The following is a 16,827-nucleotide window of genomic DNA, read 5'->3' on the forward strand; positions in this document are numbered from 1 at the left end:
AATGGCAAAAAAGCCAGAACACAAAACCTGGGCTCACTCACTCTGCTGCAATCCACGCTGGAAGCCAATGTTTTGACATGGTTCACCTGACAATCTACTCCATCTACCAGCTTCTGGAGGTCATGGAGGAGCCACTCCTATGATGTTTCAGAAAGCAGAATCCTTGAACCAGAACATTGATTACTTGCAGTGAAAATTTGCATGTAATGCTGTTTGGGCAGAACACACACACACAGACACACATACGCTACTAATGCTATGTTTTCCATGCAGACAGGAGGCTAGCATGGCTGTCCTCTCAGAGGCTCTACCAACAGCTAACTGAAATGCAGTTACAGCTAAGCATTGGATTGTAGTAGGGGAACCCTATGGATGAGTTAGGCAAAGGATTAAAGGAACTAAAGGAGATGGCAACTCTAAAAAAATGACCAGTATCACCTAATCTGGACTTTCAGGGGCCACCAGAGACTAAGCCACCAACCAGTGAGCATACATGAACTTGTCTGATGCCCCAAGCACAAATGAAGTACAGGCATACCTTGTCTGGCCTCAGTGGAAGAGGATGTGCCTAATCCTATAGAGACTTAATGCCCCAGGGAGGGGGAATGCATGGGGAGCACCCTCTCAGAGGCAAAGGAGATGGGGGAGGGCTGAAAAACTGTGAGGGGAGCACTGCAGTGAGGCAGAATTTCAGATGAAAATTAATAAAATAAAAATTGAAAAAAGGAGAATCCAGCCAGGCAGTGGTGCCACACACCTTTAATCCTAGCATTTGGGAGGCAGAGACAGGCAGATTTCAGAGTTTGAGGCCAGCCTGGTCTACAAAGTGAGATCCAGGACAGCCAGGGCTACACAGAGAAACCCTATCTCAAAAAACCAGATAAACACACACACACACACACACACACACAGAGAGAGAGAGAGAGAGAGAGAGAGAGAGAGACAGAGACAGAGACAGAGACAGAGACAGAGAGACAGAGAGACAGACAGAGAGACAGAGAGACAGAGAGAAACAGAAAGAGAAGCATTTAGGATATTCCAGAACCATTGTTCTAATTGGCTCTGAAGAAGGATTTCCTCTGAGGGAAGTACAAGACTACCACCGACCAAATTGGGAGGAGTGATCACAAGGTCTGTGCTTCTGATTGGAATAACACACAGGAAAGAAGAAAGCCATCTTCAGAGTTTTGGGGCTCTGATTCCTGACCACCATACAGGAGCTCTTCTACATGCCCTCCATTTGGTGAACACTCAGACTCTTGACCAGTTAAGGAAAACATCCCTTCCCTGATCAGGTTTATGGCAGAAATCAGTGTAAAAACCAGCACAAGAGTAAATAATAGCTTTGCAGATATTGACATGATACATTCATTTATGGAAGTCTGAAGTCTCAGTAAGCAAAGTACCGTGGTGATGGCTCTTCTTGTCTAGACTACCTGTGGACTCATGTAACATATAAAATGGAGGGCTCATCTTTTAAAAGCTTGTTTTGCTTAAATTGAAATAGATAGATCCAGTTCAAACACAGATTCTTAGGGTTGAAAATCACACACCTTTAATCTGAGTCTTCAGGCAGTAAAACAAACACCTTTAATCCAGAAGCTGAGACTTGAAGACACACCCTTAATAGGGCCACGCCTTCTATTGGAGGCCTATATAAGCATATGAAGAAGTAGACTGTGTCTTTGCCTGCCTGCTCTCATCTTACTAGCAAGCCCATTTCTTCACTGGCATTAGACTCTACTTCAGAATACCAGCATATACTGAAGAAAACCTGAGACTTCAAACCTCGTGGACTAAGTAAGTACTGACTGTAGTCATTGTTATATTAGTTGAATTTATATTGTTCTCATATATCCTCTTTCTATTTATATAAAGGAATTAATTCTGTATGTTCAATAAACACACACAGATATATACTCAGAGAGAGAGAGAAAGAGAGAGAGAAGACAGAGAGGGGGGAAGAGAGACACAGAGAACCAGAGACAGTTACACAGAGACAGAGAGAAAAACAGCAGAGAGAAAGAATTTAGGAGAAATCTAAACTAAAATCTAAAGAGTATATATATTTGTATGTATCAGGATGAAGAATCAATAAATGCTAGTTCTTCTTTTCAGATCAATGTTAACCTCCAAACTACCGCCAACAGAAATGTCAGGGGACATGGAAGCCAAGGGCTCCACACAGATCAGTGTAAAAAACATCTGCTATGAGTGGACCATTAGCAACTTCTCATTTTGCATGGATGGAATTCAGAAAGAGATTAGAAGCCCAGAGTTCTCATTAGACGACAATGAGGAAGTGGCATGGTGTTTGAAAGTATACCCAAATGGAGTTGATAAAGAAAGCAAAGATTACCTGTCAGTTGACCTGGGATTGCTCAGCTGTCCCGTGTGCCCAGTTTGGGCAAAGTTTGAGTTCTGGATCATAAATTCCCAAGGAGAGAAATGTCAAAGTAGGAAGAACCCCAGTGTTGTAAGCTTTTGGCAATACCAACACAGGGGATTCAAAGAGTTCATCCTTCGAGATTTCCTCCTCTCCCATCAGCATTTACTTCTCCCTGAAGACCAGCTCACCATCTGCTGCAAGGTGAGCATAGCGGGAGCCATCTTCAGCATGCCTGGACAGAACATGACACCTGCAATCAAGGATCCAAGGCATGTGTTGGCAGATGACCTAGGGAAGCTTTGGGAGAATTCCATCTTCACAGACTGCTCCCTATTGGTAGGTGGCCATGAATTCAGGGCTCACAAGGCCATCCTAGCAGCTCGCTCTCCAGTTTTCAGAGCCATGTTTGAACATGAAATGCAGGAGAGACTAAAAAACCTCGTTGAGATTCATGACTTGGATCCCCAAGTCTTCCAGGAGATGATGGGCTTCATCTACACATGGAAGGCACCAAACCTCAAGAGCTACTCCATGGCCTCTGGTCTGCTGGCAGCTGCTGACAGGTATGGCCTGGAGGGCTTGAAGGCCATGTGTGAGGATGCCCTCTGCAGGATCCTCTCTGTGGAGAATGCTGCAAACACTCTCATCCTGGCTGACCTCCACAGCACACAGTGGCTGAAGACTCAGGCCCTGGATTTCATTACAGATTTTGCCTATGAGGTCTCTAAGACCTCAGGGTGGAAGTCATTGGTGGAGTCACATCCCCCCTTGGTGGCTGAAGCCTTCTGCTCCCTGGCTTCTGCACAGTGTCCTTCTTTGGAGCCATGATTTAAATGCCTAAAGTGATCTCAGAAGATGGACAGCTGTGACCTGCACCTCTTTTACAACAGCAACAACCAGCTTTTTTACCAATGACTTCTGCTTAGACAATGGTATTGAGGGAGCATTTTCACTTTATCAGGGGAATGGCAGCATGGTGGCTCAGGATTTAAAACACCTGCAATATATTATACATACTGAAATGGTAGGTGTGCAATAGGCAGCACTGCAGTCTGGGACACTCTACATGACATCTATGATGTTAATGTTCCTGTTTGAATTTGTCTGATTTTTGGAAACTGAGATTCAATTTAGAGTGGGCCCTAGGCAGAGAACAACTGTGTTTCTTTGGAGAAACACTTCTGCCTTGGACTGAACAGAAGAGATGACTGTGGCCATTGGCAAGGAGAAATCAACCATGATTGCTTCCTCATCAGAGAAGGAAAGACAATGAAGAGTTTCTGTTTAAACATTCAAGGTTCAGGGAACTCGGCTGCAAAAGCAATTACTGCTCTCTCAGAGAACTCTAGCTAAGTTCGCAGCACACATATGAGAGTTTTCCACAACCTGAAACTGGTGAATCAGAGGATCTGAGGCCCTCCTCTTGTCTCCATGGCCACAAAGAACTCTGTAGACAAAACCTTAACCAAATAAAATACAAGATGAATAAAACTTTTGAAATAATTCTGTGGTTTCCAGAGATGTTTATTTCAGAGAAGTAACATGTAGTCCAAGCAGCCTAGCTCAGCTGTGGATGTTTGAACAGAGCCCTCACTCTCTTACCAATATTAGAAACCCTTGGTCTTTTTCCTTGGAATTTAATGTTGGAAAATGAGAATTCCACCCTCATGCTCTATTTTTTGTTTTTCATGTACTTCTTCAATTTTACCAGAAAATATGACTCCACTTTCAATCAACATAGAAATATTTTTTATTCAAAATATTTTTTATTTACATTTCAAATGATTTCCTCTTCTCTAGCCCCTCACTCCCTGAAAGTCCCATAAGCCCCCTTCTCTCCCCCTGTCCTCCCACCCACCCCTTCCCACTTTCCCGGTCTGGATTTGCCAAATAGTGCTTCATTGAGTCTTTCCAGACCAAGGGGCCACTCCTCCTTTATTCTTGTACCTCATTTGATGTGTGGATTATGTTTTGGGTATTCCAATTTTCTAGGTTAATATCCACTTATTAGTGAGTGCATACCATGATTCACCTTTTGAGTCTGGGTTACCTCACTTAGTATGATGTTCTCTAGCTCCATCCAGGAATGGGCATGCTATTGAGATGTGAGCAGGAAGCTAAAGAAAAAAGCTTCCTTCTTCTTTATGCTTATTGTGGGGCTCCAGTAGAAGGTGTGGCCTAGTTAAGGGAGTGTCTTCTAGTCTGAAGATCTGGATTAAGGGTATGTGTTTTTCTGCCTCAAGACTCAGACTAAAGGTATATGTTTTTCTCAGATTAAAAGTATATGTTTTTCGACCAGAAGAATCTGTATTAGAACTGGATCTATATACTTCAACTTAAGAAAAAAATTTAGCTGGGCACTGCTGGCACATGCCTTTAATCCCAGCACTTAGGAGGCAGAGGCAGGCAGATTTCTGAGTTCGAGGCCAGCCTGGTTTACAAAGTGAGTTCCAGGACAGCCAGGGCTACACAGAGAAACCCTGTCTTGAAAAAAACCAAAAAAAAAAAAAAAAAAAAAAAAAAAGGAAAAGGCATGCCTTCCACTTTTGGATGTCCACAATAAGTGCAGACTAGAAGAATAACCATCACCAAATTATATACTTTGCTTATTTGGGACAATCTTGCATAAATAAAGAGATCATGTAAATCTCTGCATAGATACTATTTACCCATGCACTGGTCTTACAAATGCTACCATAAACATGATCAGCGAAGGGGTGCTTTCCTTAACTGCTCAGGAGTCTGAGTGTTCACAAAATGTAAGGCATGTGGAAGAGCTCCTGTATGGTGGGCAGGATCAGAGCCGCAAACCACTGAGGATGGCTCTATACTTTCCTGTGTTTTATTCCATTTAGACTTTGTACTTCCCCTCAGGGTCTTCAGGGCCCCCTTACCTCCTTCCTCTGAAGCTATCTGTTTTAGGCACCTCCTGCAGTCTTCTGGTTTTTCCTTGACTGCCAACAGACTTTTTGATGAGTCTGGAGTCTGTTGCTTCTGGCCACTTAACTTTTTTCTCTTTTGTAGTCTTCTTTTATTAAATACTCTCTCTGCCACTATCACTAAATCTCTCAAACACCTTTCCCTAACCTCTAAACCCTCTGCAGGTTTGTTTTTAATATGCTGCCTAATTAATAAAAGCTAGATATACAGCTGTCTTTGCTTCTGCTTTCTGTGGGGTGTGTATTAATTACAAAATCCACATTATTCATTGATACAATTTAGCTAACAAGAATAGTTATCCAGGATCAGAAACTTGAACACCAAAAAGTAAGACTAGAGAATGCAGATATTCCTGATGTATGGTCAAATCTTGAAGTTCAGACTCCATTTTTAAAAATCTGTTCAAATTAACATCCTGGCACCTAGCATTAGTTTCCAAGTTGCCCCTCAACAAAACCTAAGCCTAGCTTCACTCTCTAAGCCAATCTCCAATAAGACCAGCATCTTCAATTTACACCCTCAACAAGACTAGGTTATTCCACCAACACACCTGTACCCCCAGATTACAAAACCACCCCCTGGCTAATGACCAACAATGCAGAGGGGAACAGAAGTTAAGTTTATGTTAGCCAGGTGGTGGTGGAGCACGCCTTTAATCCCAGCACTTGTGAGGAGGAGGCAAGCAGATTTCTGAGTTCAAGGCCAGCCTGGTCTACAAAGTGAGTTCCAGGACATCCAGGACTACACAGAGAAACCCTGTCTTGGAGGAACAGGGAGAGGGAATAGGGCTTATAAGACTTGCAGGGAGTGGGGACCCAGAAAACGGGAAATAATTTGAAATGTAAATAAAGAATACATCAAATAAAAAAAGCAATAACTCCCCAAAAGATCAACTCTGAAGATAAAGAGGTGCCCTGAAAATGATATTCAAGAGACAGAGGCAGAAGAACCTAAACTGAAGTGGTACCCTAGGATACACACTAGGGCTGTTCTGGGAAAATTAGTTTATTTGAATTGATGTCATTCTTCATAAATAAATTAATATCTAAAACAAACAAACACACAAACATTAAAAGAAAGAAAAAACAATGACACAGGTTGAGCTATTATTAAAAAAAAAAAAGTTGAGCTATCTGTACCATGGAGCTGGGGCTGCTCCACAGCCCTCTGTGCACAGGTCCCACCATAAGAGAGCTGGGCTCCCGGGAGATCTGGCACAGGCTTCCAGGACTACAGGAGGTACAAGCTCCAGTCAGAAACACAGAAACAACAGAACTATGTAACACCAAAAGTCACAAGATGGCAAAAGGCAAGCACAAGAACCCTACCAACAAAAACTGAGGCTACTTAGCATCATCAGAAGCCAGTTCTCCCATCACAGCAAGTCCTGGATAACTGAATATATGACAGAGCAAGATTTGAATTTAAAATCACATTGCATGAGGTTGATAGAGGACTTCAAGTCCAACTCACTGATAAGTGGATATTAGCCTAGAAGCTCAGAATACCCAAGATGCAATTCACAGACCACATGAAGCTCAAGAAGAAAGAAGACCAAACTGTGGATACTTTGATGCTTCTTAGAAGGGGTACAAAATACCCATGGGAAGAAATACAAAGTGTGGAGCAGAGATTAAAGAATGGATATCCATAGACTGCCCCACCTGTGGATCCATCCCATATGCAGTTAACAAACCCAGGCACTATGGTGGATGCCAATAAGTGCTTGCTGACAGGAGCCAGATATAACTCTCTTCTGAGAGGCTTTGCCAGTGCCTGACAAATACAGAGGGGGATGCACACAGCCAACCATTGAACTGAGCAAAGGGTTTCAATGGAGGAACTAGAGAAAGCACCCAAGGAGCTGAAGGTGTTTGCAACCCCATAGGATGAGCAACAATATGAACCAACCAGTAAGCCCAGAGTTCTCAGGGACTTAAGCACAAATGAGAGAGTACACATGGAAGAAACAATGACTCTAGCCACATGGGTAACAGAGGACAGCCTGAACAGACATCAATGAGAGGAGAGACCCTTGGACCCTTAAAGGCTCATTGCCTCAGGGTACCCCTACCAGGTCAGGGAAGCTGGAGTGGGTGGGTTAGTGAGCAGAGGGAGGGGGATGGGATAGAGCTTTGCAGAGGGGAAATGAGCAAAGGGGACCTTTCAAACGAAAAATCAAGAAAATATTTAATTAAAATTGAAAAATAAATAAATAATGGCAAAAAAGCCAGAACACAAAAACTGGGCTTACTCACTCTGCTGCAATCCACGCTGGAAGCCAATGTTTTGAGATGGTTCACCTGACAATCTACTCCATCTACCAGCTTCTGGAGGTCATGGAGGAGCCACTCCTATGATGTTTCAGAAAGCAGAATCCTTGAACCAGAACATTGACTACTTGCAGTAAATATTTACATGTAATGCTGTTTGGGCAAAACACACACACACATGCTACTAATGCATTTCCATGCAGACAGGAGGCTAGCAAGGCTGTCCTCTCAGAGGCGCTACCAACAGCTAACTGAAATGCAGTTACAGCTAAGCATTGGGTTGTAGTAGGGGAACCCTATGGATGAGTTAGGCGAAGGATTAAAGGAACTAAAGGAGATGGCAACTCTAAAAAGATGACCAGTATCACCTAATCTGGACTTTCAGGGGCCACCAGAGACTAAGCCACTAACCAGTGAGCATACATGAACTTGTCTGATGCCCCAAGCACAAATGAAGTACAGGCATACCTTGTCTGGCCTCAGTGGAAGAGGATGTGCCTAATCCTATAGAGACTTAATGCCCCAGGGAGGGGGAATGCATGGGGAGCACCCTCTCAGAGGCAAAGGAGATGGGGGAGGGCTGAAAAACTGTGAGGGGAGCACTGCAGTGAGGAAGAATTTCAGATGAAAATTAATAAAATAAAAATTGAAAAAAGGAGAATCCAGCCAGGCAGTGGTGCCACACACCTTTAATCCCAGCATTTGGGAGGCAGAGACAGGCAGATTTCAGAGTTTGAGGCCAGCCCGGTCTACAAAGTGAGTTCCAGGACAGCCAGGGCTACACAGAGAAACCCTGTTTCAAAAAACCAGAAAGACACACACACACACACACAGAGAGAGAGAGAGAGAGAGAGAGAGAGAGAGAGAGAGAGAGACAGACAGACAGAGACAGAGAGACAGAGAGACAGAGAGACAGAGAGACAGAGAGAAACAGAAAGAGAAGCATTTAGGATATTCCAGAACCATTGTTCTAATTGGCTCTGAAGAAGGATTTCCTCGGAGGGAAGTACAAGACTACCACCGACCAAATTGGGAGGAGTGATCACAAGGTCTGTGCTTCTGATTGGAATAACACACAGGAAAGAAGAAAGCCATCTTCAGAGTTTTGGGGCTCTGATTCTTGACCACCATACAGGAGCTCTTCTACATGCCCTCCATTTGGTGAACACTCAGACTCTTGACCAGTTAAGGAAAACATCCCTTCCCTGATCAGGTTTATGGCAGAAATCAGTGTAAAAACCAGCACAGGAGTAAATAATAGCTTTGCAGATATTGACATGATACCTTCATTTATGGAAGTCTGAAGTCTCAGTAAGCAAAGTACCGTGGTGATGGCTCTTCTTGTCTAGACTACCTGTGGACTCATGTAACATATAAAATGGAGGGATCATCTTTTAAAAGCTTGTTTTGCTTAAATTGAAATAGATAGATCCAGTTCAAACACAGATTCTTAGGGTTGAAAATCACACACCTTTAATCTGAGTCTTCAGGCAGTAAAACAAACACCTTTAATCCAGAAGTTGAGACTTGAAGACACACCCTGAATAGGGCCACGCCTTCTATTGGAGGCCTATATAAGCATATGAAGAAGGAGACTTTGTGTCTTTGCCTGCCTGCTCTCATCTTACTAGCAAGCCCATTTCTACACTGGCATTAGACTCTACTTCAGAATACCAGCATATACTGAAGAAAACCTGAGACTTCAAACCTCGTGGACTAAGTAAGTACTGACTGTAGTCATTGTTATATTAGTTGAATTTATGTTATTCTCATAAATCCTCTTTCTATTTATATAAAGGAATTAATTCTGTATGTTCAATAAACACACACAGATATACACTCAGAGAGAGGGAGAAAGAGAGAGAGAAGACAGAGAGGGCGGAAGAGAGACACAGAGAACCAGAGACAGTTACACAGAGACAGAGAGAGAAAAACAGCAGAGAGAAAGAATTTAGGAGAAATCTAAAATAAAATTTAAAGGGTATATATAATTGTATGTATCAGGATGAAGAGTCAATAAATGCTAGTTCTTCTTTTCAGATCAATGTTAACCTCCAAACTACCACCAACAGAAATGTCAGGGGACATGGAAGCCAAGAGCTGGGGCTCCACACAGATCAGTGTAAAAAACATCTGCTATGAGTGGACCATTAGCAACTTCTCATTTTGCATGGATGGAATTCAGAAAGAGATTAGAAGCCCAGAGTTCTCATTAGAGGACAATGAGGAAGTGGCATGGTGTTTGAGAGTATACCCAAATGGAGTTGATAAAGAAAGCAAAGATTACTTGTCAGTTGACCTGGGATTGCTCAGCTGTCCCGTGTGCCCAGTTTGGGCAAAGTTTGAGTTCTGGATCATAAATTCCCAAGGAGAGAAATGTCAAAGTAGGAAGAACCCCAGTGTTGTAAGCTTTTGGCAATACCAACACAGGGGATTCAAAGAGTTCATCCTTCGAGATTTCCTCCTCTCCCATCAGCATTTACTTCTCCCTGAAGACCAGCTCACCATCTGCTGCAAGGTGAGCATAGCGGGAGCCATCTTCAGCATGCCTGGACAGAACATGACACCTGCAATCAAGGATCCAAGGCATGTGTTGGCAGATGACCTAGGGAAGCTTTGGGAGAATTCCATCTTCACAGACTGCTCCCTATTGGTAGGTGGCCATGAATTCAGGGCTCACAAGGCCATCCTAGCAGCTCGCTCTCCAGTTTTCAGAGCCATGTTTGAACATAAAATGCAGGAGAGACTAAAGAACCTCGTTGAGATTCATGACTTGGATCCCCAAGTCTTCCAGGAGATGATGGGCTTCATCTACACATGGAAGGCACCAAACCTCAAGAGCTACTCCATGGCCTCTGGTCTGCTGGCAGTTGCTGACAGGTATGGCCCGGAGGGCTTGAAGGCCATGTGTGAGGATGCCCTCTGCAGGATCCTCTCTGTGGAGAATGCTGCAAACATTCTCATCCTGGCTGACCTCCACAGCACACAGTGGCTGAAGACTCAGGCCCTGGATTTCATCACAGATTTTGCCTATGAGGTCTCTAAGACCTCAGGGTGGAAGTCATTGGTGGAGTCACATCCCCCCTTGGTGGCTGAAGCCTTCTGCTCCCTGGCTTCTGCACAGTGTCCTTCTTTGGAGCCATGATTTAAAGGCCTAAAGTGATCTCAGAAGATAGACAGCTGTGACCTGCACCTCTTCTGCAACAGCAACAACCAGCTTTTTTACCAATGACTTCTGCTTAGACAATGGTATTGAGGGAGCATTTGCACTTTATCAGAGGAATGGCAGCATGGTGGCTCAGGATTTAAAACACCTGCAATATATTATACATACTGAAATGGAAGGTGTGCAATAGGCAGCACTGCAGTCTGGGACACTCTACATGACATCTATGATGTTAATGTTCCTGTTTGAATTTGTCTGATTTTTGGAAACTGAGATTCAATTTAGAGCTGGCCCTAGGCAGAGAACAACTGTGTTTCTTTGGAGAAACATTTCTGCCTTGGACTGAACAGAAGAGATGACTGTGGCCATTGGCAAGGAGAAATCAACCATGATTGCTTCCTCATCAGAGAAGGAAAGACAATGAAGAGTTTCTGTTTAAACATTCAAGGTTCAGGGAACTCGGCTGCAAAAGCAATTACTGCTCTCTCAGAGAACTCTAGCTAAGTTTGCAGCACACATATGAGAGTTTTCCACCACCTGAAAGTGGTGAATCAGAGGATCTGAGGCCCTCCTCTTGTCTCCATGGCCACAAAGAACTCTGTAGACAAAACCTTAACCAAATAAAATACAAGATGAATAAAACTTTTGAAATCAGTCTATGGTTTCCAGAGATGTTTATTTCAGAGAAGTAACATGTAGACCAAGCAGCCTAGCTAGCTGTGGATGTTTGAACAGAGCCCTCACTCTCCTACCAATATTAGAAACCCTTGGTCTTTTTCCTTGGAATTTAATGTTGGAAAATGAGAACTCCACCCTCATGCTCTTATGACGACTGAGAAGACTATGCCATAGTAGAGGGAGTCTAATCCTTCTGGGAGAGATGTGTTTGTGGATCAAGGCATGCAAAATCTATTAAATGTTTTGAAAACATCCAAAGGGATTTATTCATTACAGATTTGCAGGCCTGTATACCTGTTGAGGGAGAACCGGCTGGGGAAGGAGCAGAGGTACAAGTCCTTGGTCCAGAACACCAACTAAAACAAACCAGATGATAGATAACCCAGTGACCTGGAGTAAAACACCAGTAAAATACTACTGGTCTTCTTTAAAAAGGGTAAAATATCTTCCAATAATCCTTTAATCTTAATAATCTCCTTAATTAATACCTTATTCACTCATCAGAGAAGCTTCCTCCTGCAGCAGACTGGAACAAATACAGAGATTAACACCCAGACATTATGCAGAGACAGACAGAGACAGAGACATTGGAGAGACAGAGACAAAGAAAGATCTTCATACACACAACTGTAAATGAGATGTTTCCCTTAAATCCATGCCCTCATAGTTCAGAGAGCCCTAAGGAAGATGATCAGAAGCAGGGAGGGAGACACAGGGAATGGAGATTCTCGGGAAGACAACACCCTTTGAATCCCCTTTAACTCACAGACACTGAGGCAGCAGTCCCATGGCCTCCATGGATCTGTACCAGCTGTCCTTTTCTGATGACAGACAGAAATGTAGAGAATCCATATGGGAAAGGACGTGGGAAAGAACTAGAAGAATTGAGGGAAACACTGCTCACTCAGATTATAGAGTATTAATAAAGAATTCATGCTTAATTAAAGAAGGAGGAGGAGGAGCAGATGCCTGGGGAGAAAATATAGTAGTTTTCCAAAACTTTCAGAATGAGATAAGAAGTGTTTCTAAGTAGAGCCCCTCTGGTTATGTTTTAGTGCAATGTCATTAGGGACATTAAATTCAGTGGTAACCAAATATCAGGAAGAGAGAATAAAATACATAAACGTGCCCTTTTTGCTCATATTCTTGGTGTCTTAGTCAGGGTTTCTATTCCTGCACAAACATTATGACCAAGAAGCAAGTTTGGAAGGAAAGGGTTTATTCAGCTTACACTGCTGCATTGCTGTTCATCACAAAAGGAAGTCAGGACTGGAACTCAAACAGGTCAGGAAGCAGGAGCTGATGCAGAGGCCATGAATAGATGTTCCTTACTGGCTTGCTCCCCTGGTGGTACCACCCACAAGGGGCCCTCCCCACTTGATCACTAATTGAGAAAATGCCCCACAGCTGGATCTCATGGAGGCACTTCCCCAACTGAAGCTCCTTTCTCTGTGATAACTCCAGTCTGTGTCAAGTTGACACACAAAACCAGCCAGTACACTTAGCTGGTTCTCCCAATTCTGAGAAAAACCTTATCTCCCTCCTGTGGATCTCTATTGCCTCAATGAATGTTTTAGAAAAATGGTTTACTTCATGTTTAGAGTGTTGTTTCTGCATGCCTATCTGCATGTGTGCTACCCACAGAATCCAGAGGAAGGCACTAGATCCCATGAGACTGACAGCTAGACTTTTGTGAGTTGCCCATTGCTACTAGGAATGAAACCTGGTTCTATTGACTGGCAGCCAGAGCACCAAGTGCTCAGTCATCTCCTCAGGCCCTGTCCCATTTGATTCTGATTACACACCTGTAGTTGTCCTCAGCATGAGGTCGAGTTGAAGGGAAACTTGACAAGTGAATTCTGAGGAATCTGGGATACAGAGCTAACAGACCACAATCTCTTCTTTCAGGTTCATCCTCTCAGCATCAGTCTTTGGAATGAGGAATTCAGCCTCTGTCCCTATAGTTTCTCCATCTTCCCACACAGTTGTGTCCACACCATTCCCTGACTATTACTAATATTGAGAAGTTTGGGAGTCCATGAAAATATTTTATTGTCTCCTCTATTGGAAATTTTTGCAGGTTTTTGTATCTGCTGACTAGCTCTATCTTGTGTTATTGGAATTAAGAAAAAATACCATTCTGGCATAATAAATTACATTATACTGTGTAATTTAAAACCATGGAATTTATTCCTACAGTGTGAAGGTCAGGAAGGATCAACACATGCATTTCTTCATAAATGATACCTGCTCTAGGGATATAATGGTAGAAGAGCCAATTGGCAAGGACCTCCTCACTTCCTTTATACTCTTTTACTCTTTATATGGTAGAAGCTCAACAGTCAAGGCAGGCCTCAAAGCCATGGTTAAGCAGGACTTTCTCAATCTCCAAATCCTTGCTCGATCAGAAACATGTTGGGATTCCTGGATTGAATTTTTGTATGAGAGTACTTTCCTATTCCTAAGGAGTAGCATATGACAAAATCACCTTACAGAGGCCCTGCTTTTCTTTCTTTTTTATTGAAAATGAGTTTTCCACACAAAATATTCAGATTACAATTTGCCTTTCCCCATCTCCTTCCAGTCCCTCCCCATCTCACTACTCACTGTACTGCTCAGGTCTCACTCCTTCCAGTTAGATGACAAGCAGAAAAACAAAACCAGGATGAAAAACAAAGAAAACACACATGAAACTTACATGCACTTACACACAAATGCATAAAGTCAATAAAACACAAAATCATGAACCAAAACATAAAAGCAAAAGTGTAGAAAAATGACTAAACAAAGCATATGAGAGAAATTAAAAAGTACAATTCAGCATTTGTGTAGGCCATCAACTCCTTGAGAGTTGGCCTACTCTTAAATATTCTTTGTATAACCAGGGTAAATCTGCTGGAAAAATAATTTTTCATTTCCAGGCAGTTATGAGTTAGAGAGAACATCTCAGTCAGGGATAGGAGATAGTATAAAATTCCCCGATTCAGCTCCGGCACCTCCTCTAGAACCATGCAGAGACATATGTCTACCGTCATGTTAATACAAATAACAATATTTGACTTCTTCCTTTCTAATTTGTATACCCTTGATCTGCTTCAGTGGTCTTATTGCTCAAAGACATCAAGTGCCCTATTTAATAGGTATATATACAGAGGAGACCACCTTACCTTGTCTGGATTTTAGTGGAATTTTTCAAGTTTCTCTCCATTTAAGTTGATGTTGGTTGGCTATGGGCTTGCTCTAAACTGCCTTTTTTATATTCAGTTACATCCCTGTCTCTTGGGACTTTTGTCAAGAAGGATGTTGGATTTTGTCAAAGGCTTTTTCTGCATCTAATGTGATGATTGTGAGGCTGCTGTCTCTCAGTTTGTTCACCTGGTAGATTGAAGATCTAGTGCAGAAGTTCCTGTGCCAGCTGTACCAGCTACTCCTATACCAAGCAAGGTGGAGAACACCACAACAGGTGCAGCAACCCTTTTCACCTGGTGATCTACAGAGTCTAATTCATTGGGAATGCTTTCCCCTGTGTGGGAGGTTATTGGGGTAACTACTGTGCCAGGATACCAATATCAGATGATACATTTACAACTAGGGAATGTCTGCAAGGGGTAAGTCCTGATGCACAAGCCCACCTATCATCCTCTGGAAGCAAGAGGCACTCATATTCTTAATTGGTAGGAGTTACAATGAAATTGCAGAGATGTGAACGTTCTGAGGATAACTGATTCCCAATACAGAGGCTTTCTTCTGTTACTGAAGGGTGAGCTTACCTCTCTCTGAATGCTGCCATGTACACTGAGTACTTTCTGTAGTCTGTGAATAGTTTCCAGGGAGAGCTGTTCTATCATAGTAGGTGGGCTAGGCATTTAAGCATAACCAACAGTCCTATGTCAAATCAGGACAGGAGGAGTCAATCATCTGGAACAAGCTTTCATAAATGCAGGGGTCATGATTGTGGAGTGGGTTGTTGAGACAGGAAGCGAGTAAACTTAGTGACACTTATGTTAGGGTAGGTGTGGTCATAGGCAGAGGCTAGGGCCTGAAGTCCAGCCTTGCAAGGACTTTATTGGGCCCAATAGCCAGCCAGAACCTGTCTAACAACTTGTTGGATAGAGAAGAGAGTATTTCTATTGCTTACCCTGGAATCTGTATGCATACGTAACTCCTTTTTTTGTACATGCTCTACATCCCCAAATATAGCCTGAATCCCATCCAGTGGCCTGTTTTCTTCTTTCAGTGAAGCTGAGTGTCATGTGGCTATAAGGTGAATATGCATGAGAGAAGCATGGAGGTTTTTCTTCTTTTTTTCTTTTCTTTCATTGGATATTTTCTTTACTTACATTTCAAATGTTATCCACTTTCCAGTCTCCCCTCTGAAAACCCCCTATTCCATTCCCCTCCCCCTACCTCTATGAGAGTGCTCCCCTACCCATGCACCTACTCCTGCCTTCCTGACCAGGCATTCCCCTCTACTGGAGCATAAAACCCCCACAAGACCAAGAGCCACTTCTCCCAATGATTTCCAACAAGGCCATTCTAAGCTACATATGCAGCCAGAGCCATGGGTCCCTCCATTTGTATTCTTTTGTTGGTAGCCCAACTAGCTTGATGAAATCAGATTTTAGTGAGAGTCCCAGTAGAACCTGTGCTTTCATAACCCCACTGTGCACAGTAGTAGTCCGAAGCTCCTTCACAGACTCTCTGATGGACCTGATGCTCTGGGTGCATGTAAAAATATTGTTTTGACAGGTATTTTCTCACAGAGGGGTCTAACTGGTGATACAACAAATCTTCCAGGTCAAACTATAAAAATGGGAAGCAAGTTTCAGGTGGGGGCCATGTGGCTGGCCAGATGGATGAGATTGTTTGGTCAAGGTTAACAATTATCCAAGTGAACATAAGAGCCTGATGAAGACGGTCTGTGATGGTTGTAAGATGTCAGCATAAAGGGAGCAGAATTAGGAATATTGAAGTAACAACTTCAGCAGATCAGCTGAGCGTGGCATGACTTTCCATTGTTCTAGTGCTAATTCCTTGGGAACTTCCTCTCACTCCAGGCAGGCTGAACATGGCAACAGTGTATCCATGCCTGGATTCTATTCACTTTAACAACTGAACAGCTATAGGAAGATGGGTGAGAAGGTCTTTGTGATCCACTTGTTTGGTGCTTTACAGGACAGAAAAAAAAACACATCAAATTTCCCACTATAAATCTTGGAATAGGATTGGGGAAATAGTAAGTGGGAAAGCAAAGGACAAGTTTTAATTCTGCCCTTACCATTCTGTTACCATGGAAAGAGTGACACTTGTGTTAGCAGGGGTGCAAGCTGTACTTAAAGCCTGGGGCAGAGCATAGAGTTGGGTAGGGAGGCTAGAAGGGA

The 16,827-nt window shown here is 43.0% G+C and overlaps 2 protein-coding genes across 2 annotated transcripts; both read left to right on the forward strand.

Annotated features, from left to right (window-relative positions):
• The first annotated feature begins 2,152 nt into the window (after nt 1-2,152).
• LOC127682212 (TD and POZ domain-containing protein 1-like) lies at nt 2,153-3,217 on the forward strand. Its single transcript, XM_052178598.1, has one exon. The coding sequence runs from the start codon at nt 2,153-2,155 to the stop codon at nt 3,215-3,217; it is 1,065 nt and encodes a 354-aa protein (XP_052034558.1).
• Nucleotides 3,218-9,676: 6,459 nt separating this feature from the next.
• On the forward strand, nt 9,677-10,747 carry LOC127682213 (TD and POZ domain-containing protein 1-like). The gene has a single exon (XM_052178599.1). The coding sequence runs from the start codon at nt 9,677-9,679 to the stop codon at nt 10,745-10,747; it is 1,071 nt and encodes a 356-aa protein (XP_052034559.1).
• Nucleotides 10,748-16,827: the final 6,080 nt, after the last annotated feature.

Source organism: Apodemus sylvaticus, chromosome 4, assembly GCF_947179515.1.
Source record: "Apodemus sylvaticus chromosome 4, mApoSyl1.1, whole genome shotgun sequence".
NCBI lineage: Eukaryota > Metazoa > Chordata > Mammalia > Rodentia > Muridae > Apodemus > Apodemus sylvaticus.

Excerpts from the sequence above, each read along its gene's own strand:
- LOC127682212 (XM_052178598.1), top strand. The coding sequence starts at position 2,153 with ATGTCAGGGGACATGGAAGCCAAGGGCTCCACACAGATCAGTGTAAAA.
- LOC127682213 (XM_052178599.1), top strand. The coding sequence starts at position 9,677 with ATGTCAGGGGACATGGAAGCCAAGAGCTGGGGCTCCACACAGATCAGT.